General features: G+C 37.9%; 1 protein-coding gene across 3 annotated transcripts in view; it reads left to right on the top strand.

Moving 5' to 3' along the window:
- jade3 (jade family PHD finger 3) overlaps positions 1 to 26,790 on the top strand; it is an 82,300-nt gene that overhangs the window by 26,156 nt on the left and 29,354 nt on the right. The window contains exons 2-5 of one of the 3 annotated variants that reach the window (XM_028800018.2): positions 3,540 to 3,599; positions 10,301 to 10,380; positions 15,483 to 15,640; positions 19,821 to 20,011. In XM_028800018.2, coding sequence (XP_028655851.2) covers positions 3,551 to 3,599; positions 10,301 to 10,380; positions 15,483 to 15,640; positions 19,821 to 20,011 — 478 coding nt within the window. In that variant the 5' untranslated portion in view covers positions 3,540 to 3,550. Of the gene's footprint in view, positions 1 to 3,451; positions 3,600 to 10,083; positions 10,212 to 10,300; positions 10,381 to 15,482; positions 15,641 to 19,820; positions 20,012 to 26,790 lie in introns of those variants that run through there. The other 2 variants (XM_051927092.1, XM_028800020.2) reach the window with 2 other exon arrangements.

Raw genomic sequence — 26,790 nt, 5'->3', positions numbered from 1 at the left:
GGGTATAAAAATGCAATTAAAAATATTTGACAGTATGGGTTTTTGAGATACCCTACACATTCATTTTTTATCATTCAAATTTAGTGTTAAACACAATTCTTAGTTTCCAGCCAGGTGGATTTTTTCAGATGAAAGTGTCTCTCCATTCCTGTCAACCTCTGGCAGCATGTCTTTTATGCCAGTAGCTCCATGTGTGATTTTTGGATACCATGATGTTATTTATTGGTCAGGTAATCGTTCTAATAATGGGAAGCTCTGCCTGAAAACTTTAATCATAAAAGTATCCCTGTATGTTGTGAAAAACATCTGTCTTGTCAAAATAGATTGTCTGTACTATATCCAATTTCCTCAGGGATAGATACACCCCACCTGACCTCTAATTTACAAACTAACCAGCATATGATTTACTAAACTATAATGTGACTTATAATAATAATAATAATAATAATACATTTTATTTATATAGCGCCTTTTTCCATGCTCAAGGCACTTACAGAATATAAGAGAGAACGGCAGGGTATACAGTATATAGCGTTGTACAAACCAGATTAATAAATAAAGAAGAATACGACAGTGAATTCAGAGAAAAAGCCTAACAGACAACATAATTGATGGTCTTGCGCACACACATACATTTTACATGAGCATCTTGACAGAGAAGTAAACTGAGAGAAGGGTAATAAAGTCAAGTAGAGCTATAAGCCTTCCTGAACAGATGAGTTTTGAGTTGTTTTTTAAAAGAATTCATGGAGTCAGCTGACCTGATTAATTTCAGTAGGTCATTCCAGAGTCTGGGCGCTATACAGCTGAAGGCCCTGTCACCCATGGAGTGTAGATTAGTGTGGGGCACAACAAGATTGCCAGAATCAGAGGACCTTAGTGGATGGGCAGGCACATAGTGATGGAGAAGGTCACTGATGTAGTTTAGCGCGAGGTTATTTAAGGCTTTGTATGTTATTGGTAGGATTTTATATTCGATTCTGTAAGACACAGGGAGCCAGTGAAGACGGAGCAGGATGGGTATGATGTGCTCGCTGCTGCTGGTTCGAGTAAGGACTCTTGCAGCTGAGTTTTGAATAAGCTGTAGCTGTGATATAAGATTAGAAGGGGCACCTGCCAGTAGGGAATTACAATAATTGATGCGGGATGTGATAAAAGCATGGACAAGTTTCTCTGCATTAGAGAAGGAGAGGAAGGAGTGAACACGGGATATGTTACGGAGGTGAAAATAAGAAAGTTTCTTAATGTGATTTATGTGGGCGGAATAAAAGAGGGAGGAAAAAAATACACTGGGGAAAAAAGGAAGTGGTATGCAATATACTGTAAGACACCCTTATACATTAGTAGCAGCTCAGATGGCTTTTCTCCTAACAACAGGGAATATGCTATAGGTGGCTGTGGTGTTTTCAAAGTGATAATGGCTAAAGAATTAGTGCAGAGGTAATTTTAAAGTCTGTAATTTGTTTTTCTTTGCATTGTCCTTTGTGTAGGAACAATTATTTTATTGAAAGATATTGTTTTTTGCTTATTATAATTGTAAAAATGGGGAATTTTGTTTATTTTACTTAAGCTCATTAATATAAAATGTATGTATTTATTTATTTTATTTATTTATGACAACAACCAAATAAAGATCATAATTACTAAAAAGAAAAAACTTCTGACTTTGCAATTACAGTGTCAGTAAGGCATTATACAAGTGTGTTGCAGTATTTGACACATTTCTGCTAAATAGTTCTTTGGCTGAAACTGTGCAGCATTGTTCATAATGGGTCATACTTTTGTCTTCATTCTCTCTTCCACTGCCTGTGCCTGCCCTTTTAATTAGCTTATTGATTCAGTGAGCCTCTGTTGAAGTGATGTTACTGGTCCAGCTCACCACAGCTTAAATAAGGCACACAGACCTTTATAGAGTTGTAAAATATGTGAAGGGAGTATGTCATGAAGAAAAAAGTCTGCTCTGCCCTTTCTTATATAGTTCCTCTGTTTTAAAAGACCAGTCCAGCCTGTCAATATTGTGGAACCCAAAGTACTTGTAGCAGTGCACCATCTCTACATCAACTCTGAATAATCGGTTTTGCTGATGTTAAGTTGCGCATAGTTCTTTCTACACCAAGAAACCAAGTTCTCAATCTGATTCATATCCTTGGTCTCATCCCCCATCTCAATACAGTGCAGAATCATCAGATAATTTCTGCAAATGAAATGACTTAGTGTTGTATTTGTAGTCTGAGGTGTACAGAGTGAAGAGAAGGAGGAAGGTGCTTCAGTTTTGCTCATATCTGTAATGAGATACACAGTCCTTGAGTCTCACAAACTGCATGTCCCTTGCAGTACATTATCCAGGACACCATAGGCATATCCTGGCATATCTATGAGCTCACCCTTTTACAGGGATAGCTATATGGTTTTATGAGCTCTGGTGAATTCAAAAACTGGAGCAATGCAGGATAGTTTCCATTGCAGTGTTATATTTGCAGCCTTAATGACAGACTGAACAGGTAAAAGAGGCTACCACAAACTTGGTCAAAACAGCCTTTTAAGAGCTTGAGAACGGACTCCATCTTGTCCCACAGTTTTTCGTTTTTCTAGCCTTTTCAGTTGTCTCCTCACTTAGCCATAAGTTATGAACTGCCCATACTAATGATGAAAGACAGATTCATTACTGGACACTGCAGATGGAGTGGTTGTAGATGTTGATGGGGGGTTAGGGGGGGGGTTGGGGTACAGTGGGAGGGAAAAATCTATCAAAAATTAGTTCAGGGTATTAACTTTGCCCCATTCTGACACTTGGACCCTAGACTGCTTGAGTCTAGTGATTATGCACGGCTCACCTTTCCTGTTATTTTGAGTAAGTTTGTATTCTATTCTAGCTCCCCTTTTTCACTTACTGTAGCTTTTTACTTGAGCACTTGCTGGACACCCCTCAGAGTCTCTTTGTTATCAGATTTGAATGCTCTCTTCTCATTCAGGAGACTCTTGAGCCTCTTACTCTTTAGTAATCCAGGACTTGTTTGGAAAGCAACACACCATTTGTGAGGGTACCACACTGTCTGTGGTGCAGTGACCTAGTCTCTCAATATCATCCTCGGATGATTTGCTCATCATTTCTCAGTCTATCATTTGGAAACAACCAGTGTTAGACTTTTAGTTAATAGTCACACCTCCAACTTCATCCTAAAAAAATGTAAAATGTGATATCGAATATTAGTTTACAAGTTTATCCTTTTCCTTAAAGTGAGTATGTCTCCTTTCACTCGGGTTCATTTTGCGGTTAAAGTTAGTTACTTGTGCATGTTTCTATGCTTGTACGTACTATACATAATGGGATTGTGGTGGTTTTTCACTTTGTTGTTAAATGACTAACTAGCCTAATTAGGGTTATCAAACCAATTGAGAGTATTTTTTCATCTTTATTGTTTGTGTTTTTAAGTCAGTCTTTTTTAATATAATATTTTTTAAGTCAAGCAAACTGAAAATGTTGTATATCTGTGTAAAGTGTACTTTATGATTTTAATCTATTGTAAAAATATTTTTAGGATGTACAAGGATGAAACGTCTAAGGACAATAACCAGCAGTGACAGTTCCGACAATGAAAGTGAGTACCAAGTAGCACTATTTTAAAAAAAAATCTCATTTTTTTACATCCTAAATTTACTGAGCAAACTTAGTTTTAATCAGTTCTCTATTAGAGCTTTTAATGGTGAGTGGTCTAAATGATTCAGTTACATTTTCAGCTGCTGAAATTAATTTATTAAACATAATTTTATTGTCTAACTTGTATTCATTCATATGTTTGGTGCTTCTCCTCCACTACCATATTTAAATGTAAATGTTTGGTGGTTAGTAGTACACACACAATATTGGATGATGTACATAAGCTCCATTCATTTTATGTTAATGTAGGGGAAAACGCATAAAGCAAAGTACATTTTGGATCTTAGCTGTTTGAAGCTTGACTTAATAAGTAGTGCAGTAGTAAGTAGGCATTGGTATGTGCAATGTTGTTTTTTTTTTTTTTTGGCACTGATGGTTAATCGACTAACCAATAATTAAGGTTTCACTGTATCTCCGTATTATGAAATCTCTTCTAAAGCACTTTATAAATGCTTCATTTTTAATTTGATTCATTCAGTCAGACCAATATGATGATTCTAGTAGTCCCTGCAGGCTACAACATATGTCTGCATTAATGATTTTTGTTTATATTAATTAGTGGTTTCTTTTGGAACAATGTTAAACTTGTATGAAAAACAAGGTAGTCTCAACCAACCTAAATTAAACCTAAATACAGTATTAACTCATACCTGGTGATTGCAAACAACAAGAAACATTTCAGAACAACATAAATTAAAGTACACCTTTAATACATTATGTTTGTGACAAAAGTCCATTTCACCACGACAAACCACTCTGCATAACAATAACCATCACATTACATTAATGGTAATATGATGATAAGCCACAATGTTATAACAACAGATTGATACTGTAGAACAAGCTGTATCACTTTCAGGTCTCGCAATTTTCACAATTGTCTACTGTCCATTATAAAGACTCAATGCCAAAACTGCACCTTTTGAATGATATTTCAAGAAGCAATGCACAAAAACATTTCATGTGATTTACACGGTCTTCCGATCATTCACCCAGCATCCCCCTACCCTGTGGGGCTCTCGCTTCTAGAGTCAAGTACCCTCGGGTACAGTGCAATCTGTGCTGGGGAGTTCGACTGTGTGGTACACCTGTCATACCATAATGCAGATGTCCTAAGGTGAGCTGAAGAAATAAATCTCCTGTGGAGTAAAAGGGCAACAGTTGTCTTAGCCTGCTTGTACTTCTCTGCGCACATTAAGCATCTATTGTTTTGAGTTGATACTAGTGCTGGGCAATATTGACAAAATGCAATATCACGATAATCCTACTATATAAAAGCAGTCGAGATTGTCCTTCCGTCCTGTGAGTGCAAAGCGTAGCAGTATTCCGCTTATCACAGACTTAATACTTGCGGCTTGCAGTACGAAGCGATGCGATGTGAGCAGAGGTCTGGTGCTCCCATCGTTCCCTTGCTTTTGTGCACAATGCGCTGGAAAAATAGACAAAATTATGTCTCTGGAAATAATTAATGTTGATGGAGTACAAATGCCTCACCGCGTAGTAAATATCAGGGGAGATGGTGCTTGCTTATTCTCATCTGTAGCTTATTTAGTGCATGAAACTCCGTCTTTAGCGGTACAGATTCGGTCTGACATTGTACGACATGTTTTAAGTAATTGGTCAAGGTTTTTAGCCATTTACAATGATGCCGTCAGGAATCTCTTATACAAATGAGCTTCAGTATCTCACTGAAATGTCAAAGTCTCAAACTTATGGTACCATTTCTGAGCTAATGGCAGAGGGAGAGTTGTTCCCCTATGAGTTTCAAGTATATTATTATGGAGTCCTACATTCCAAGTTTGGACAGGCACTCAAGGGGATAAAAAAACATAGGTTTTCTGGAGATGTTACGAATGGGCACTTTGATGTTCTCATTCCCTACACTTACATGCCTGATGTACACATGGAGCGCACACAAATTGAGGGTAAAAGTCGGTCGTCTTAAAAGGCGGGTGAACCTAGTTATCCAGTATATCATGATATTATGATGTTTACTGTTTGGATATTTAAATATATGTTAATAAAGATAATACAACTTTGCCTATAGAGCACCAGTACAAAAGGTGTATTGGAAACTTTACACTGTATTTCAAAATTTAACCAGACAAATAAACAATTTCCAGAAAGAGAATTTGCTTTTATTTATGTATTATAAACTATAAACAATCTTTGTGAAATAACATAACTATTTTTTTCTGGACCAACCACCAAAAACTCCTCACTCAAACAGATACTTTAGTACTACTTGTAGTGCAGACATAGAGATCATGTTACTTTTATTAACTCAGTATTCTGAGAACTGTCACAGATTTGGGGATAGAAAGACCAGCTTATCTAGACTGTTGGGCTTGAGTGACGCTATGCCACTTAATGTTTCTACCTGTGCTACATGCTCTTTCATTTGGGGCACTGGTTGCAGGTTTTTGGAGTTTTCTTAATCCAGTTCTAAATGGCACTTCCCGGAAACACTATTATATACATATACCTCGGGTCTTTGGTGACCCGACCGGTGGCGTAGCTAACTTGCTGAAAGACCCTTTGCAGCACCCTGAGGTGGGCCTCTCCTGTCTAGCATAACTGTTGGTAAATTATGTCGCAACTAGTTCCTAGGGGCCGGCTGGGCATTGGTGTCACGTTGGTGACAAACAAACCGGCTCTCCAAATTTAAATCGCTTTATTACAGCCACCATAATAAAAATAAATAAATTGTGAGAATGGAATGTGGGAGGTGCGGGTAGTAGTAGTCATACATAAATATATGTAAAATGTGGACCCGCTTACGTTTCCAAGACAACTTTGTGAAGGAAGATGATTAAAATGTAAGCTAGAAGGTAGAAACTGTTCTGTGCTATAAAATGAAACAATTGTAGCAAATTAAAACAAGACATGCTGACAGGATACTAGTACACAATGAACCCGTTTTACACAAGTTCTGAGAAAATGGACATCATAATGTGGCCACGCTCACAAATCCTCATGGCAATTACACTAATGCACAGTAAGCCATACTAAGGTACACAAAAAACAGATTATAGATATGTTAAACTGTTAAAGCTTACAAAAATGGAACTGACTGACAAGTCACAAATCATATTTCGGCTGCTCCCGTCAGGGGTTGCCACCGCAGGTACCTTAAAAAACTTGCTTGTGTGCCTTCTGTTGCGCAAAAGCCTAAAAATGTTTGACAACTCAAATTGTCTGGCATGCTCGTTTTCAATTGAAAGTACAATCAAGCCACTAAGCTTGTCTTGCTACGTGGTGTTTGAGGTCATTTTTGATGAGTTTTAACCTGGAGAATGATCGTTCACACGCAGTGACAGTCACTGGTACGACAGCAGTAACATGTAAGCTGTACAAGCGTCACTGGAAGTAGACAACATGCACAGTGATCTATCAGCAACAGTCTACTTGGTTGACAGGATAGATTTAAAACATGCACAAAATGACAATAATTCAGTGGAAAACGCAGGTGAAATGTCTGTGCAACAGTATAGTGTTCAACTGAGAGAAGATTGGCAGCAGCATACAATCTGTCCTCAGCCATTAATTTCAGAGTTTATGGTAACAAGACATTGAAAGTTGAAGCCACTGCATCGAGACTCTGACGTGCGGTGAGGTTCGTGGCTGGCGAGGGACTGACTCCTTCAGTCAGATTTACAAATATATGAACCCAAAGGAGTAGCTTATTCCTATTCATTTGGCAGCATGCACATTGACTACTGGTTATGTTTCATATCTCCTCAGAATTCTTTACACACACATAGGTAAGGTACATATTTGGCTAAGAAAGAATGTTGCATTTAGAGCAGCGAGAGAACATTCGCTCTACACTCTCCATGTGTTTTAAATTTGCCGTTGCAATTCCACAATTCTTATTCATTCAATACAAATGAAAGTATTGAGTGGTGTACAAAAAAAATGGGATTTAAATTTTGACCTTAATTGAAATATTTAGTTGTTTTTAAAAGCTTTTAATTCTGATGCTTTAATCAATTTAAATACACTGTTCAACAAAAGGATAAGAAAAACAAAAGAATATTTTATTTAAGGTCAAAATTTAAATATTTGATTTTTTTTTTCTTAGTCTGATCCCATTTTTTTATAAAATTGACAATGGTTTATGGTCTTACCTTTATTTATAAATGAAGAGCATACACCTATCATTCTCCACAAAAATCTCAGTCACTTGTAAAAGTCCTCCTTATTTTCCTTTAGTTTTAAAAATGTTAATCTTATATTTTGTCAGTGAGTCGGAATAAAAATAAACAAACCGCTGCAGTGCACTTGACTTTCTGATATCGCTAACTTATTGGCGCCTAGAGCGTATGCGTAGAAGAACAGCAGCAACAAGCACCTGTTGGGGTCACATCCGCCCCCTCTAGTGCAGCACGGTACAGTCTGCCTCACCTTGTGCCTTTTCACAGAGGTTTTACTCTATGTCCGATCAGCAAGACTAAATCTGTCACACCTATTCATTAAAGATGTTAGCCAGACTGTGGAAAGTCAGGGAGTATAATAAACATGTCTGCAAACATTATATTGGTGACATACAGAAAGACAGCAACAGGCACCTGACAATTGCATGCATAGACCCAGTTTGTGAGGGATAGTGTAGTCTGAGTTGAGGAAATGGGTCAATTTTTTTACTACAAAAATGATAAAAATTATTGAAATCACACAGAAAACAAATTTATAGCATAGACCAGTGGACAAATTTATTTTATGTTATCATTATTAGTTTTTTTACTTTTCATGATGACAGCTGCCTCCCGACCGAATGTCCCTGTCGAGACTGTGAAACCGCTGTTTCAGTTAAGTAATTAAAAATTAAAAAAAAAAATCTATACAGCCTCGAGTGGGCCTTCCAAGCTCGCAGGCCCTTGTGCTTTGCACAATCTGCACAATCCTTTGCTACACCACTGGACCCAACATCTATACATACTGTACAGAATGTATAAATAAAGCCACAAATAACCATAACTATTTTTTAATATTTAATATTTCCTACATAACATAGAATAAGAACAAATTAGTGATGATGTACTACATGGCACAATAATCACAGTTACCACAGTTGCATTTTTGTGATCACTTAACAACGTAGCTCCTGGCACATAGTGGTAGTCAAGTTTTTTGCAGTCCAGTGATACTAGACATATGTGGCACCTTTTGGGTTTTTTGGGTGGGGGGGTTTGTCCATTTTTGCTTGAGTTTTGAGTAAGTTTTTAAATATATATATATATATATATATATATAGCAGGGGTCTCCAACCTTTTTTCTCCTGAGAGCTACTTTTACAAAATGACCAAGAGCTACTCATGTTTTCTAACGTTTATTCTCATAGCTTACTTCAACTCAAACAAACTGAATAAGCTTGTTTTGCCTGAACATTTTACAAAATGTTGGTGTCCACAACTCACATTTTGCATTAAAACTTCACAAAAAATATTTATTTCAACTGCAAGTCCATTTTGTATGTCTGTATGCATTTCTAGTGTATCTCACACTATTGGAATTAAAACATGAGTGCTGTCGAAACAAAACAATGCAATTACAAATACACAAATATTACTTATTTGTCATTTTGTTACATGTCACAGTTTCACTCACAAGAGTGTTCATATGTCCAGTTGCATGTGTGATGTGTTTTTTTTAGTTAGTCAGATGACTGGCATTGCATGCAGTCAACTTGAGAGGTGTATGGTGGAGTGTAGCCACTTAGGTTCACTCTCATTTAAATGTTCATCTGTCAGTCTTGTTCTGAAAAGTTGGACTCACAGAGATATGTAGACCCAAACAAAGCAGATATTTTCAGAGCTGCTTGGTGAAGATTCTTAGTTATCTGGCTCTACTAAGCCCCAGAAATGCTGAAAATTCTGTTGAGACTTTAACTGCGCATTATTTTGAAGGTTTACTAATATATATTATATAAAATGTCTGTATGTCTGTCCGCTTTTTACGATAGAACTACTTAACGGATTTAGATCAGGTTTTTTTCTATAATTTGCTTGAACATTCCTAGTTGATTTTGCGACTTCTTTCATTTCACTACGTATCATAGTTCGCTTGCAGTACCGATTTATTTGTGCAAATCTGAGAAACACACAGCAGGCCGAAGGGAGGGGCCTTCCTCACTCACTCGCCAGCCTCGGGGCATGTACCTTAGCTAGCGAATGAGAGAACAATTGAATTCAACTTTGTTTGATATTTAAAATATAGTGTTACTTAGGTCTTGATGAGTTTGATTCTGGATATTCTTTTAAGTGTATGCCACATTGAAAAGATAAATTGCAATTCAGATTATGGATTGTGATTTTTGTGTTACAAGGATCATGATATGATTTTTTGGAAAGATCGCCCAGTCCTAATTTGACTAATCAAGTTTTCAAATTTATGTAGGATTCATTATCATTAACCCTTTGGTGAGCTACTTGGAAAGGGGTTGTGAGCTACCGGTAGCTTGCGAGTAACGTTTTGGAGACCCCTGATATATATTATTGCCATAACAGAAAGTGATGAGCCTAGTTTGTGAAATAACAGCATTCCAAAAGAAGTGAGTGTGTAAAATGAATAGATAAAATGCTGTAAGCTATCTTACTGTTCTTCTTGCCTTTTAAAGTAATTCTTCTTCTACATTTGTAGGCCCTTCCACATCCTTCTCATCTGGTAAATATGTTGGCAAAACGGGTACATCGATCAAAGAGCCAAAGAAACCAGCTGAGGTAAGGAATAGATTTGGTTAATGTTTCTATGTAGCTTGTTTAATGCATGTAAATGTTATAAAATTATCGCACTTTAATATATAAACTCAAAAAACTACTTAAAGGATACAGTGCATCTGGAAAGTATTCACAGCGCATCACTTTTTCCACATTTTGTTATGTTACAGCCTTATTCCAAAATGGATTAAGTTCATTTTTTTCCTCAGAATTCTACACACAACACCCCATAATGACTACGTGAAAAAAGTTTACTTGAGGTTTTTGCAAATTTATTAAAAATAAAAAAATTGAGAAAGCGCATGTACATAAGTATTCACAGCCTTTGCCATGAAGCTCAAAATTAAGCTCAGGTGCATCCTGTTTCCCCTGATCATCCTTGAGATGTTTCTGCAGCTTAATTGGATTCCACCTGTGGTAAATTCAGTTGATTGGACATGATTTGGAAAGGCACACACCTTTCTATATAAGGTCCCACAGTTTGACAGTTCAACTTGGAGCACAAACCAAGCATGAAGTCTAAGGAATTGTCTGTAGACCTCCAAGACAGGATTGTCTCGAGGCACAAATCTGGGGAAGGTTACAGAAAAATTTCTGCTGCTTTGAAGGTCCCAATGAGCACAGTGGCCTCCATCATCCGTAAGTGGAAGAAGTTCAAAACCACCAGGACTCTTCCTAGAGCTGGCCGGCCATCTAAACTGAGCGATCAGGGGAGAAGGGCCTTAGTCAGGGAGGTGACCAAGAACCCGATGGTCACTCTGTCAGGGCTCCAGAGGTCCTCTCTGGAGAGAGAAGAACCTTCCAGAAGGACAACCATCTCTGCAGCAATCCACCAATCAGGCCTGTATGGTAGAGCGGCCAGACGGAAGCCACTCCTTAGTAAAAGGCACATGGCAGCCCGCCTGGAGTTTGCCTCTCAAACCATGAGAGAGAAAATTCTCTGGTCTGATGAGACAAAGATTGAACCCTTTGGTGTGAATGCCAGGCATCACGTTTGGAGAAAACAGGCACCGCTCATCACCAGGCAAATACCATCCCTGCAGTGAGGCATGGTGGTGGCAGCATCATACTGTGGGGATGTTTTTCAGCGGCAGGGACTGGGAGACTAATCAGGATAAAGGGAAAGATGACTGCAGCAATGTACAGAGACAATCCTGGAATAAAACCTGCTCCAGAGCGCACTTGACCTCAGACTGGGGCCACGGTTCATCTTTCAGCAGGACAACGACCCTAAGAACACAGCCAAGATATGAAATGAGTTGCTTCAGGACAACTCTGTGAATGTCCTTGAGTGGCCCAGCTAGAGCCCAGACTTGAATCCGATTGAACATCTCTGGAGAGATCTTAAAATGGCTGTGCACAGATGCTTCCCATTCAACCTGATGGAGCTTGAGAGGTGCTGCAAAGAGGAATGGGCGAAACTGGCCAAGGATAGGTGTGCCAAGCTTGTGGCATTATATTCAAAAAGACTTGAGGCTGTAATTGCTGCCAAAGGTGCATCGACAAAGTATTGAGCAAAGGCTGTGAATACTTATGTACATGTGATTTCTCATTTTTTTTTATTTTTAATAAATTTGCAAAAACCTCAAGTAAACTTTTTTCACGTTGTCATTATGGGGTGTTGTGTGTAGAATTCTGAGGAAAAAAATGAATTTAATCCATTTTGGAATAAGGCTGTAACATAACAAAATGTGGAAAAAGTGATGCGCTGTGAATACTTTCCGGGTGCACTGTACATTTGGCATTTTCCAAGTTGAAATTATTTTTCATCAATCATGGTATACATTAATTTGCCTGGGGAAGTTCCAAATTATTCTATAGGGAAGCATGAGGTGTTTATTATTACTTTCATATAGGGATTTAGGGCCTTTTCATACACTTGAAGTGAATAATATTAAAAAAATATATATATTGAGCTCAGGTCCACGGAACACCGTTTTTTTGGTCTGTTTTGAGTAATTTCTCCACTGTAAAATTCTTGTCTTATCTGCAAGTAGATATGGTAATTTAATTTTGAACCTAGAATTTGTATAAAATGTGCTTTGTAGACTAAATGGCAATTATGAGATTAGGTCTGAGATATAGAACACTATATTGTCCATGTAAAGGGTGCCTCATTTTCAGGCCTTTTCTTTTTGATTAATTTTTAGATGCAACTGAAGATTAAATGAATAGCCAGCGGTTCATTAACAGAACCTCTGGAGGCTCAGATTTAGGGAAAGATTTTAAACAGTTTTCAAAAATTTCATACTGGGTGGGGGTGTCTTTGATAAATACAGATTGATTTACAGATACTATAGAAGGGAACATTATTATTTTAGCTAAAACATATACCAGTATCTTAACAACACTAATGAATGCCTGATAAAGTGTTTTTGGTAGGTCGCGTTTTTTAGCTTTCAGGAACCGTATTAATAGTAACTTGTTAACTGAGTGGGGTAAACTTTACATTCTGCTTTCTTTGCTCTGATATCTTATTCTATAACTTATTTTTTAGATTATTACCTTTTTGATTTTTTTAAATAAAAGAGAGAAAAAAAATGTCTTAAATTATCAGTTGTTATGTTTTGTCGATGTTAATCATGCCACAGCTTGCTTATTATGTTTCACTTTCTGGCAATTACAAATTTACAATAATATTTTATATTTAGTTGCTGAGTGTGAATTGGATTAATGTTCCTATTAATAAATGACTTGAAACTGAGTAATTAATGGCATATTTTAAACTTCAAATGGATCAGCCCTTCCCTTGTTTCTGCACAGATCTGGTATGTATCTTAGCTGATTTTGCTAAGTTAATTTTTTTTATACAGCATTAATCTCTGTTAACATGTGCCAAATAGGACTTCTATGGCTTCACAATGCTGAGTCTGCAGTTTTTTTTTTGTTTTGTTTTTCTTTCTCTATATTTGAAAACTGGCTTTTCTATAAACTGAAAATTTATAGAGGAGACATGTTGTACCTGTTATTTCATATATAACTAATCATGATTCTTGTGCAAAATTCTCGTACTAAAGATATGATTAAGAATATTGCTAATATCTGACCTACTGCAAGCTGAAAAGTTAGATTGAAGCACATGGACTTTTTGATTTAAAAGCAGAAAATGTCCACACAGTTTTTGTTTTTTTTTCTTTTCAGTCTATAATTTTATGTAAGGTATTCCGTTTCGACAACACTCTGTAACAAAGCTCTGTATTACTTTAATAAATCTGATGTCATGTAGGACGCCAATAGGGGCGTACCCTCCACCATCTAGGGCTACATATGGGGTTTGACCAGCACTAAAAGCAGGACTACCAAAGCAGCATAGTTCATGGCTGAATATGAATCGGCAAAAGCTAATTTTGTGTCATTGAGTCATTTCAGTGCTAATATAACCTTTCAATGCTATAACTTCTAAATCCTAGCAGATATTTTCCACTAATACTGTATTTGCCTGAATAGGCACTGCTTTTTCAGTTGTTTAACCAAAAAAGGGAGGTTTGAAATAGACTTAGTTATTCAAGGCTGCTTTTCCTCTGTAAAGGCTTAACAATAGTTTTCATAGAAATAGGGAAGATTCCCAACAGAAATTATTGCTTTATAATATCAAGAACATTTGTTGAAACAGAAGTGAAGAATTTCTTATTAAAAAATTGAGACATCCTTAGGTCAGGAGGAGACAATTTGGTTCTGGAGGGCCACAGCAGCTATAGGTTTTCATTCCAACCCAGTTGTTTAATTAGAAGTCAGTGGCTGTCAGTCTCAGACCTTGTTTAATTTTATGGTATGTTAGTCTGTAATATAAAGTTCTTATATCATAGATTTTTCCCTTCTAATGAAATCAAAATGATTTGAAGCCTAAAAAGTATAATTTTCAGTCTGTCATTTTTCTCTGAATCCACACAAGTATAAATAAAAACAAGTTAGATGGAAAACTGCTGGCTCCTTTGTCATTTACATGTTATTACTAACAAGGAACTGTAGAAAACACTGACTGCAGCTGTTTAAGACTGAAATAAGCAATTAAGGGTGGGCAACCTTAACAAGTGAGACCACTAAAATGAAGCAGTAAAATATCACTTGAGCAATAAGTGCTTAATTAGCAATAATTGACTTCTCATTAAGAAACTAGGTTGGAACAAAAACTTGCTACTACTGTGGGCCTCCATTGCCTATCCCAGCCTTAGATGAATGATTTTTGGGGTGAACTGGTCGATAAGATTGAAACTTCAAAATGTTGTCACAGATCCCAATAATATTACAGTATTACTGATAAAGACTGCAGACTCAATAAAGTTCTTCTTTGAAAGAACTTCTCAAGAAGCTAAAATGGAAGGATTAATGAATCTGTAAGTAGTGGAGTAAAGATGTCTAGGGGTTATGCTTATGAAAAGTTAGAAATAAGATTGTCTTAGTTTTCTTAATTTCCCTATTGAGTGCTTGCAAACTTTTCTTGTAGACATGACAATTAGGTAGTCTACATTTCCTTTCTACCCTTCTATAGTTACTTTTATGTTTTAAAATCACTGGATAGTTTTAAGTTTGATAGAAAAGTCTTAGTTTTCAGCAAAGCAGCCATGTTGATTTAGTTTATAAATGCTATCCAAAACTTGTGACCATATATGAGAAAGGAGAAGTAAATTTGGGTATTTTAAAAATTTGTGATTAATTCATAAAGTTCAATGGTATGCTTACAAAAGTGCTACCAATTATCTAATTTCTAGGTCAGTCTCCAAATCCTCCCTGCGCACTTTCTTGATCAGTAACCCAAAATACTTGAAGTCCACCTCTGCAGAGACCTTGTGTGGAAGAGGGCAGTTAGTACATTTGGAAGTGCCTGTTCTTCTGGCTGCATCATGTTCTGTCCTGAACCACTACTCCATAAACCACTAGAGTCTATAGTTTCCCAGATGGGAAATAGTCCTAACCTTGGTTGTGCTCTAATATTAGTATCTAATCCATTAAAAGTCGAGATCAGGAAAAGTAAGGTTGAAAAAATTTAATAAAACTATCCTCACACATTACCCAAGCAAATCACTTTGGACGTGTTTGCTTGAAAATATGCCACAACCTGGACTTTCATTGAATGTCCCTTTTTTGTTTTATTCTTGTTGCCTCAGGTGTTTAGAAAAGACCTAATTAGTGCCATGAAGCTTCCGGACTCTCACTACATTAACCCTGATGATTACTACCTCTTGGCAGACACTTGGAAGGAGGAGTGGGAGAAAGGGGTGCAGGTTCCTGCCAGTCCAGACACTATTCCACAGGCATCTCTCAGGTATGTTGTTTTCTATAATGTTTGAAAGACAATACATTTTTATGATAGTGTGGTTTTGTGTGTATGTTTTAAATCGTATATAATCATCCTGTAAAAGCAATATGTGGGGGGAATGTTTTTGGTATTATGTTTTGGCCTTTTTTTCCTTTTGCAGATTTCAAGCAATTTTTGTTTGTGCCCATTTTAAAAATTGCCTACTTTAAGGCTGGGTTTATACTTCGCACAACACAACACTTGCTCCTGCGGACGCTTCTGCTACACAAGTGGTGTACTGTTTATACTTGCGCATGTACTTTATGTAAATCTGGACGATTCCACCAGATGGCAGTGCAAGATATCATCACGGTGAGAAAACAACGTTCGGCTTCGCTGCAAGGTTATTATTGTTAATGAAAACTAAAATCAAAACTGAAACTATGAATAAGAAAAACATATTTGTGAACTGAACTAAAATAATTAAACTAAATAAAACTATTAAAGTAGCTGAAAAGGCTAACTGAAATAAAATAATTTTCTAAAATTATTTTTAGTTTTGTAATAGACAGACTTACACGAGCTAAACTGAGCTGCAGGGGTCACAAATTAATCAACATATATTAAGAATTTTATATTTGGTTTTTGATAAATATTCCTGCCGTTAGTCTTTAACCCTTGTAACTTTTAACTCTAAAACAGAAAGTCATCCACCACACACACATTCATCCAGTGATCGGCGGCTGGTGACAGAGCAAGTTGAATACGGGCACATAAAGCATGTGACAAAGAAAGCGATTTACTGTGTGAGAATAGTGGCAGTTCTTCAGGGGCTGATAGTAACAACATGATAAATTATGGTCCAAGTGTTAGTGAAGCATACCAAGGTGATGATTTTGCTTTGAATGTGCTCAGCAACTTTCAAAGCTACCGTTCACTGAATCTCCAGAGTTCAAGAGACAAGTATTAGATACAGATAATCCCTTATAGACTTTCAGTCTGTTCATACTGTAAATGACTACATGGTAGATTGTAATTCTGACTGAGCCCATGATACAGTATGTACAAGGCAATTAATAAAGATGCACACACTAAATGAAATTCCAGGCTGCATGAATCCGATATCTGTAATAATGAGCTTCCATATTTCTTTGCACTTCTTGTATATCAAGATATAATTCAAAAGCCGAAGTTGGAATGTGCTGGTCAACATAACCTTTACTGTATGGACAGAAAAATCACAAGTGTGTAACGGTTCAGTTTATTTCTCATCTATGTTTTGTTGACAATAATTCACCTGCCTCTTGGAAATAAAACTGCACTAATCGAGAGATTGACGGTCAACATACAAGATCAACATATTGTTGCTGACCAATCACTTTTGCTTTAAAAGAGTCGTTTACTTATGAAGCGATACGAACCTTGTAAAACTCCTGAGCTGGCAACGTCTGTTCATCTACCTACCTGTAGATCATTAGAGAGTCTGCCAACTGGTGAAAAACTAAACCTGATAATGTGTTTTTGTATTTATTCTGTATTTATTAATTTAACTTTTTTAGTTTTATATTCATAGCTCAAAGTACCTGATATTGTGAAAATAATCCAGTGGCAGAATTATGTTTCAAAATATTTGTCTCCCTCTTTTCAATCTTTCCCTGTCTCTCAAAAAAGATAGTTGAAATATCATACTCTTTTTGTTCTTAATATCAGCCGTGTCACACACATTGCATATATACTGTATAGTATTATAGCAGTAGGCAAGCACCATGTCCTTGGATTTTTCCTGCCTTGCATCCAAAGCTGCAGGAATAGGCTCCAGGTTTCATCTTGCTCTGGATAAGAGAGTTTAGAAAATATATATATTTTCTTTGTTTCCCTTAATACAGCTAGGTGGGGTTTACACACTGATTCAAGCCTAAGAGCCCTTTTCTTCCTAAGCCCCCATGATTTTCATGATCACACCTCTCAGAACACAGTACCATTATATTTATTTATATATATATATATATATATATATATATAAATAAAAACTTTTCAGGCCTGCAGGTGGCAAAATTCTGTCAATAAATTGTGTGTACCTGAGATGGAATCAAACATCAATATGGCTAGTAGAAAATAACAAAGAACAGTATGAGAGATTTTAAAATACAATATTGAAGGCATTAATTGTAAGCACATTGTCTTGGAGCAGGACATGTGTGCTTGTAGGCATTTGGAGGGAAAAAAACCCTCAAACTTTAAAATTCACCTAAATTTCATCACAAATTGGCCTGTTCTGGGCAAGAAAAGGAAAAGATGAAACATGTTAACAGTCAGCGCACATTTGTTCAGCACAAATGACATAGAAAATATTTTAAAAATTACCCAATATGAACAATTTTATATCTGGTTTTGTTTATGCTTGTTTTTATCGGACAATAACAAAACCAGATAGTAAACCATGTGGTGTAGTACGCTTCCACTAACATTAAACTCCTTTCCAGACCTGTTAAGTGTACAGTTCTGTCCGACTGTGACACAAAACTAAACTACATAGTAGCTCTTTAACCATACCATAATTTCTAAAACTGAAACTAAAATAAAGTAGAAATGTCTTTGTTATATAAAAATGAAATTTAAAAAATACATAATAAAGGAAAACTAAAACTAGACTGAATTTCCAAGTAAGATCAGAAATAATATAGAAATAAAAACTAATATAAAAAGGCAAAACTAAAATAACCTTGCTTCGCTGTGTTGTGAACTGCCTGAAACATCCGTTAAATACAGGACACTTTGCCACACTATCTCTGAAAAGAATGGATGTTTAATGATTACATCCGTCAATTCAGGGACACGTCCATTCCAGCAGGCATCGGGCATGAGGCAGAAACAATACCTGGACGGGGCATCAGCTCATCACAAGGTGAATACAAGCACACACAAACATTAGTCATTTTAGCATCACCAAATCCCCAAACTTGCATGTCCTTTGGAGGAAAATGGATCACCCTGTGAAAATCGACCAGGAAAACATTCCAGGCAGGGAACACCAGGGATATGACTCATTGCGAGGCAGCAGCGCTACTGCTCTGCCACTGTGCTGCCCCTACATGTGTGATTATTAACATTATTATTTATTATTATTATTTTGTCTGTGAAATGTAACATACATGCTTTAACACATGTCATCATGAAAGTGATGTCAGGTATAAATCTAAGGATTGTGAATGTGCAGAGAGCTGTAATATCGTACATTTAATGTGTTCAGTGTGGCAAATGCTGCCTGCTACTGATGTCAGAGCAGGAGGAAGCCCCAGAATACATAGTGGTTAGCAGCTGGTTTGGTTTAAAGATGACGTTTACAATGGTCTACTTTAATGACAAAATAATCTATGAGATTAAACTGGATATTTCAAGCTTAAAGCCAAAATTTCCACTTTAGGGACAAAATAAAGAGGTCTATTTTGTGATTATTTTTTTTTCCCTCTGTGGCTCAAATGTGCTTCCTTACATTCTGATGCTGTTGTGAAGGTGCCAAAAAAAAAAAACTGCACAGAAGATGGTATGCGAGACCTTTAAAATGTGTCACATCATTATGATGGGGAATCTGTGACACTTGAAAAGTAAAGCACCACAAATATATTTGTATGGCAGCATTTTGCTTCACCCTATCAGACCATTCCTCAAACATCAAAGCACACACATCGATCCTGTAGGATACGCACAGCGTCTTGCTGTCACATGTTGATAGTAAACAGAGACTCTGACGTCACGTTCCAACTTGAACACACTGGTACTGCAACATGCACACACGTCGCTATTATTTCTGAGGATGTGCTCAGAATACGCGTCAAATAAACACTGGGAACACATGCAGCCATGATGCGTGCGTGTTTGTGTTCTGAGCGTGAAGTATAAACCGGCCCTTAGTATTGTAGCCTTCTTTCAACAGTTATTTATTCTAGTCTTTTTTTTAACACTTTATGCAGATATCTGTTAGGAGCACTGATTCACATAGATATATAAATGTAATGAATTATTATTATTATTATAGATATCTTGAAAAAGATGTATTCATTGATATGTCATTTATGATACTAATTACATTACTTAAAAGTTGTACATTTTTCTAAGTGGAATTATAACAGTGCTGCAGAATGTGTTGCTCTTTGTGTGAGGTATGTAAAAGTTTGTTTTGTTTTTTTTTCCCCCCCAAAAAAAACAGGCTCATTGCAGAGAAGTCAAAAGAGAACCTCTTCACACGTCAGAGAAAATATATTCAGTGTTCTGCTCCAGATCTTGTTGATACTGGTTATGTGAACATTGTAGAGTTAGCCGAGTCTGTGTGCCATTATGACTTGGATGACATGGATTTATTTTGGCTGCAAGAACTTAACGTAGAACTGGATGAGATGGGTATATGTGTTTTGTTTTTATTACTTTTTTTTTAACTATTGTTATAAGTTAATGTAATATCCAAACTCTACAAGTATCTTGTTGTACTAACTTTTTTGCTCCATCTACAGTTTCTGTAAAGTCATTAATCCGTTCTTCACCCATTCACTTTTAATTTTATTAAATCTTATTTTTTTAATTTGGTTTGTTTGCTATTTATAAAAAAAGTCAAAGTGAAAACAAAATTATGCAGATCCTGAATAGAGAAATATTCACACTCTTTGATCAAACAAGCCAAGTAAGTTCTGATTGCCAGCTTTAGAATTTTTTAATTTAAACCCATTTCTGGAAGGAAACTTTTAACAATTGAATGAAAGGAAAAATGAATATTCATAGTAAATCGGGAGTAAGCATATTGAAAATATGATTGAAGGAAAGGTTGTTGTCAATACAATGAAAATATTTAAAGATTTAAGGTATAAAATACATTTTAAAAACCTGGGCTGTAAATCTGACTAGCATTCTATCTTTTTGCATTTTCAGTAGACTAGTGTTTAGTTTTGGAAGATGTTCTGTTAAACAGTTTTTTTTCTGCCTTAAAGTGAACATTGTGCTTTGTACAAGCTAATCACTGCCTCTACAGAAATCCATTTTTGCAAGTTACTTCTCTATATATGGTCCTGAAATATACAAAAAATGAAGGTTGGGGAAAATCTTCAATTAAAAATCTAATGTAGTCTGCAACAAACTTGTGGGAGGATTCATCTTCTAATAGGATAAATTCCCAAACTCTGCAGACAAAACCTTTTGTTTTCAAGTAATTTAGATAACTAGATTTTTGTGTAGATTTGTGCCTAAAGATGTTCCATTTAAATGTTTGTAGATTTAAAGGTATAATACAGTTATTTCAAAATATCAGGATGGTGATTATTTTTATACTTAAAACAACTAAATATAAGTGAAAGCTTTGTAATTCTTTTGAAGCACTTCCAAATATTCCATATCCATTGCATTTAAGACTTGCAATGACTGTGTTCAAATTATGCACCAGTACGTTACATTTCTATTGTAAAATCTGTTAATTCGTTTTATGAGTTGATAAGCATTGTATTACAATGCTGTCTTCCTGCATTAGAGACTAACAGAAATTTTCATGTTTAAGATTTAACAGAATAAACAAGTTAAAACTTTCTTTTGCCCAAAAGAAGGGAGCCTTATAGTCATCTTACATTTACCTTGCTCTCAATATGTCTGTATTCACCCACTCACTGTGTAATATAAGAGCATCATTTTTAAGATTGACTCGGTACATATAAAATGTTTCATTGTGAGACATAACTTGTATGACATTCAGTAATTTGCAACTTATAAATAACCTGCTGTTATGCATTTGATATGAACTAACATTGTACTGAAAATGACATACTTCACTGATTTCTTTGCATTTTAAAAAGATGAGTTTTACTGAGATTTGTAGACATCAGTTAGGTTCTCCTCTTATTGTTAGCAGAGTAGGAAACTAGACTCTGTTGTTTATGGTAGTACTGTAGAAGGTGAGACTATCATTGAATTAAAGAAAACAGCAATTTGGCTTTGGCAAATCATGAAACAATGTGTTTTTATTATCATTGTAAGCCAGCCCAACAGAAAAATGATGTAATAACATTTTATCTCATTTTTACAAAAATTTTTGAAGTGCAATTTTTACACAACTCAAGTGCTATATAATACAATTGATTAACATGACTTTTTAAAGCTTATGTTTCATCATAATACAGAGGACTTTATTTTTCTGCAGTTACATTTATGGAATGCATTTTTGAAAAAAGTGTACTGCTTGTTTTTTTTTTTTTTTATCCTGTGTAGCTGTAGATGTGTAGATGTAGCGCATTAGGCAGTAGACCATTATCCTTGCCTTTTTTTTTCTCAAATTTAATTAGGTACATTATGCTTATCTTGTCTAACCTTTGGCATATTTTGTTTTTGGTGCATTTTAAGTTTCCAATCAAAAATTTAAAATGTTTCTCTTTAAAACACTTCATTGATTTATTGCAGACTATCTTCATTTTTAACTTTTGTTGTGCCAAGGCCATTGTCTGGGTTTGCCTTCATTCAGTGTCTCCTTGGACTTAAAGATTTTAACATTTAAATGAATTTTTGACATCCATTTTCTAATTTTGTGTGTGTAATGAGGATTTTTTTACTTTTGTGGTATTTCCTTCCTGCTCATAAAATCAGTTAATTTTTCTCAAGTCCTTGTTTTTGATTCCATAAAATGCAGCCATGCCACGGTAGAATATAAATATAACAATAACCGCTAGAACTAGTTCTTTATTAAGAAATATTTTGGAACGAAAATTTCTCAGTTACGGTGTTTCTGAACCAGGGCTTCCTTCCCATTGTTAGTCCTCAAACCATATTCATTTAATCAGTATTTTATCTGTGCTGCTTCCTCACTTTTTTTTTTTTTTTGTTAACATCTTCTAAAATGTCTTATTTCTTTACTTTCTGCTGCTTTCATTGCTAATTTATAATCTTATTCAGTATTTGCACATAAGCCTATTTGCGTTTTCAGTAGACTCTTCATTCATCATGGATTCCGCACTCACTCTCAACTTTTCTTATGTTAATTTTTCCTAAATTAGCCTAAATTAAACTATACTCTTCCGTTTTATGCAAGTTATATTACAAATTCTTTTGTTGCAGTTCTTTTTACCATTTAAAGTTCTGATTCTGATGCATTTATTCTTCTGTGTAATTGGTGGAAAAATAATTCTTTCTCGTTCATTCCTGTTCATGTTTATTATCAATATTTCTTGAATTTACCATGCCCACTGTACTGAGGAAAAATTGGAGAATTTTATTTTGCCATTATTTGTTTTAGTTTTATATATTACAAATATCCAACCTACAAGACTAGTAATTATTAAAAGGTACATTATTCTGCAGCCCTGTAGTATTGACTTAAGTCTTGTATTGTCAGGTATACAGTAATCCCTCCTCCATCGCGGGGGTTGCGTTCCAGAGCCACCCGCGAAATAAGAAAATCCGCGAAGTAGAAACCATATGTTTATATGGTTATTTTTATATTGTCATGCTTGGGTCACAGATTTGCGCAGAAACACAGGAGGTTGTAGAGAGACAGGAACGTTATTCAAACACCGCAAACAAACATTTGTCTCTTTTTCAAAAGTTTAAACTGTGCTCCATGACAAGACAGAGATGACAGTTCTGTCTCACAATTAAAAGAATGCAAACATATCTTCCTCTTCAAAGGAAACAGAGAGTAAAGCAAACAAATCAATAGGGCTGCTTTTAAGTATGCGAAGCACCGCCGGTACAAAGCTGTTGAAGGCGGCAGCTCACACCCCCTCCGTCAGGAGCAGAGAGAGAGAGAGAGAGAGAGTCAAAAATCAATACGTGCCCTTTGAGCTTTTAAGTATGCGAAGCACTGTGCAGCATACTTGAAAGCTGCACACAGAAGGTAGCAACGTGAAGATCATCTTTCAGCATTTTTAGACGAGCGTCCGTATCGTCTAGGTGTGCGAACAGCCCCCCTGCTCACACCCCCTACGTCAGGATCACAGATAGTCAGCGCAAGAGAGAGAGAAAGAAAAGTAAGTTGGGTAGCTTCTCAGCCATCTGCCAGTAGCGTCCCTTGTATGAAATCAACTGGGCAAACCAACTGAGGAAGCATGTACCAGAAATTAAAAGACCCATTGTCCTCAGAAATCCGCGAACCAGCAAAAAATCCGCGATGTATATTTAAATATGCTTACATATAAAATCCACGATAGAGTGAAGCAGCGAAAGGCGAAGCGCGATATAGCGAGGGATCACTGTAGTTCAAAAGTAGATCACAGATGTTATGTTTCACATTTGCACACTTTGTCATCAGACATCGTCTAACCAGGAAGCGCAAGGCGAACAATTGTCTTGTGCAGATTCTCACATAACTAGAGGATCTGGAAGATATATTATACCAGGGCTACTTTCTAGTTTTAGCTATTTTATTTCACCTCATTAATTCACTGTTTCATTAAAGTTTCAGGTTTGTTTGAGGTTATGTTAGTTTGTAAATTTGTGAGGTTTTTTTAGTTTTATGAGCAAATTGTACAGTTTGAAATAGAATAAAACTCCATAAAAGTTTAAGTCCAGAAAACCAGTAAATCATTCAGACTCCATAGTGATAAGAGTAGGACAGGCATTTGAATCCTGGTATACTAGAAAATTTGATTTTCATATTAAACATTTTATAAATGAATGGTTTATACCAACACTTAATGTACTCTTGTCTTAAACATTGACAAAGTATTCTGTATCTTAGTCTCCATAGCATTATAAGGCTGGATGTATGCCATCTTTGGGAATATTGAAGCCTTATGAGTTATGCAAGGGCAGAAAAATTTAAAATCCAGTTGTTGAGATATTGGAGAAAATAAACCTTTTGAAGGTTCTAAAGCCAAAAAATCATCCAGAATAATCTAATCAAATCAAATCTGTCCATCCATCCATCCATTGTCTCCCGCTTATCCGAGGTCGGGTCGCGGGCGCAGCAGCTTGAGCAGAGATGCCCAGACTTCCCTCTCCCCGGCCACTTCTTCTAGCTCTTCCGGGAGAATCCCAAGGCGTTTCCAGGCCAGTCGAGAGACATAGTCCCTCCAGCGTGTCCTGGGTCTTCCCCGGGGCCTCCTCCCGGTTGGACGTGCCTGGAACACCTCACCAGGGAGGCGTCCAGGAGGCATCCTAATCAGATGCCCGAGCCACCTCATCTGACTCCTCTCGATGCGGAGGAGCAGCGGCTCTACTCTGAGCCCCTCCCGGATGACTGAGCTTCTCACCCTATCTTTAAGGGAAAGCCCAGACACCCTGCGGAGGAAACTCATTTCAGCCGCTTGTATTCGCGATCTCGTTCTTTCGGTCACTACCCATAGCTCATGACCATAGGTGAGGGTAGGAACATAGATCGACTGGTAAATTGAGAGCTTCGCCTTGCGGCTCAGCTCCTTTTTCACCACGACAGACCGATGCAATGCCCGCATTACTGCGGATGCCGCACCGATCCGCCTGTCGATCTCATGCTCCATTCTTCCCTCACTCGTGAACAAGACCCCGAGATACTTGAACTCCTCCACTTGGGGCAGGATCTCGCCACCAACCCTGAGAGGGCACTCCACCCTTTTCCGGTTGAGGACCATGGTCTCGGATTTGGAGGTGCTGATTCTCATCCCAGCCGCTTCACACTCGGCTGCGAACCGATCCAGAGAGAGCTGAAGATCACGGCCTGATGAAGCAAACAGGACAACATCATCTGCAAAAAGCAGTGACCCAATCCTGAGCCCACCAAACCGGACCCCCTCAACACCCTGGCTGCGCCTAGAAATTCTGTCCATAAAAGTTATGAACAGAATCGGTGACAAAGGGCAGCCCTGGCGGAGTCCAACTCTCACTGGAAACGGGTTCGACTTACTGCCGGCAATGCGGACCAAGCTCTGGCACTGATCGTACAGGGACTGAACAGCCCTTATCAGGGGGACCGGTACCCCATACTCTCGGAGTACCCCCCACAGGATTCCCCGAGGGACACGGTCGAATGCCTTTTCTAAGTCCACAAAACACATGTAGACTGGTTGGGCAAACTCCCATGCACCCTCCAGGACCCTGCTAAGGGTATAGAGCTGGTCCACTGTTCCGCGACCAGGACGAAAACCACACTGTTCCTCCTGAATCCGAGGCTCGACTATCTGACGGACCCTCCTCTCCAGGACCCCTGAATAGACTTTTCCAGGGAGGCTGAGGAGTGTGATCCCTCTGTAGTTGGAACACACCCTCCGATCCCCCTTCTTAAAGAGGGGGACCACCACCCCGGTCTGCCAATCCAGAGGCACTGTCCCTGATGTCCATGCGATGTTGCAGAGGCGTGTCAGCCAAGACAGTCCTACAACATCCAGAGCCTTGAGGAACTCCGGGCATATCTCATCCACCCCCGGGGCCCTGCCACCAAGGAGTTTTTTGACCACCTCGGTGACCTCAGTCCCAGAGATGGGGGAGCCCACCTCTGAGTCCCCAGGCTCTGCTTCCTCATTGGAAGGCATGTTAATGGGATTGAGGAGGTCTTCGAAGTATTCCCCCCACCGACCCACAACGTCCCGAGTCGAGGTCAGCAGCGCACCATCCCCACCATATACAGTGTTGACACTGCACTGCTTCCCCTTCCTGAGACGCCGGATGGTGGACCAGAATCTCCTCGAAGCCGTCCGAAAGTCATTCTCCATGGCCTCCCCAAACTCCTCCCACGCCCAAGTTTTTGCCTCAGCAACCACCAAAGCCGCATTCCGCTTGGCCTGCCGGTACCTATCAGCTGCCTCTGGGGTCCCACAGGACAAAAGGGTCCCGTAGGACTCCTTCTTCAGCTTGACGGCATCCTTCACCGCCAGTGTCCACCAGCGGGTTCGGGAATTGCCGCCACGACAGGCACCGACCACCTTACGGCCACAGCTCCGGTCAGCTGCCTCAACAATAGAGGCACGGAACATGGCCCATTCGGACTCAATGTCCCCCACCTCCCTCGGGATGTGGTCGAAGTTCTGCCGGAGGTGGGAGTTGAAGCTACTTCTGACGGGGCTCTGCCAGACGTTCCCAGCAGACCCTCACAACACGTTTGGGCCTACCACGCCTGACCGGCATCCTCCCCCACCATCGAAGCCAACTCACCACCAGGTGGTGATCAGTTGACAGCTCCGCCCCTCTCTTCACCCGAGTGTCCAAGACATGTGGCCGCAAGTCCGACGACACGACCA

This window comes from Erpetoichthys calabaricus, chromosome 4 (assembly GCF_900747795.2).
Source record: "Erpetoichthys calabaricus chromosome 4, fErpCal1.3, whole genome shotgun sequence".
Classification (NCBI taxonomy): Eukaryota; Metazoa; Chordata; class Cladistia; order Polypteriformes; family Polypteridae; genus Erpetoichthys; species Erpetoichthys calabaricus.
This window is presented reverse-complemented; position numbering and strand designations above follow the sequence as displayed.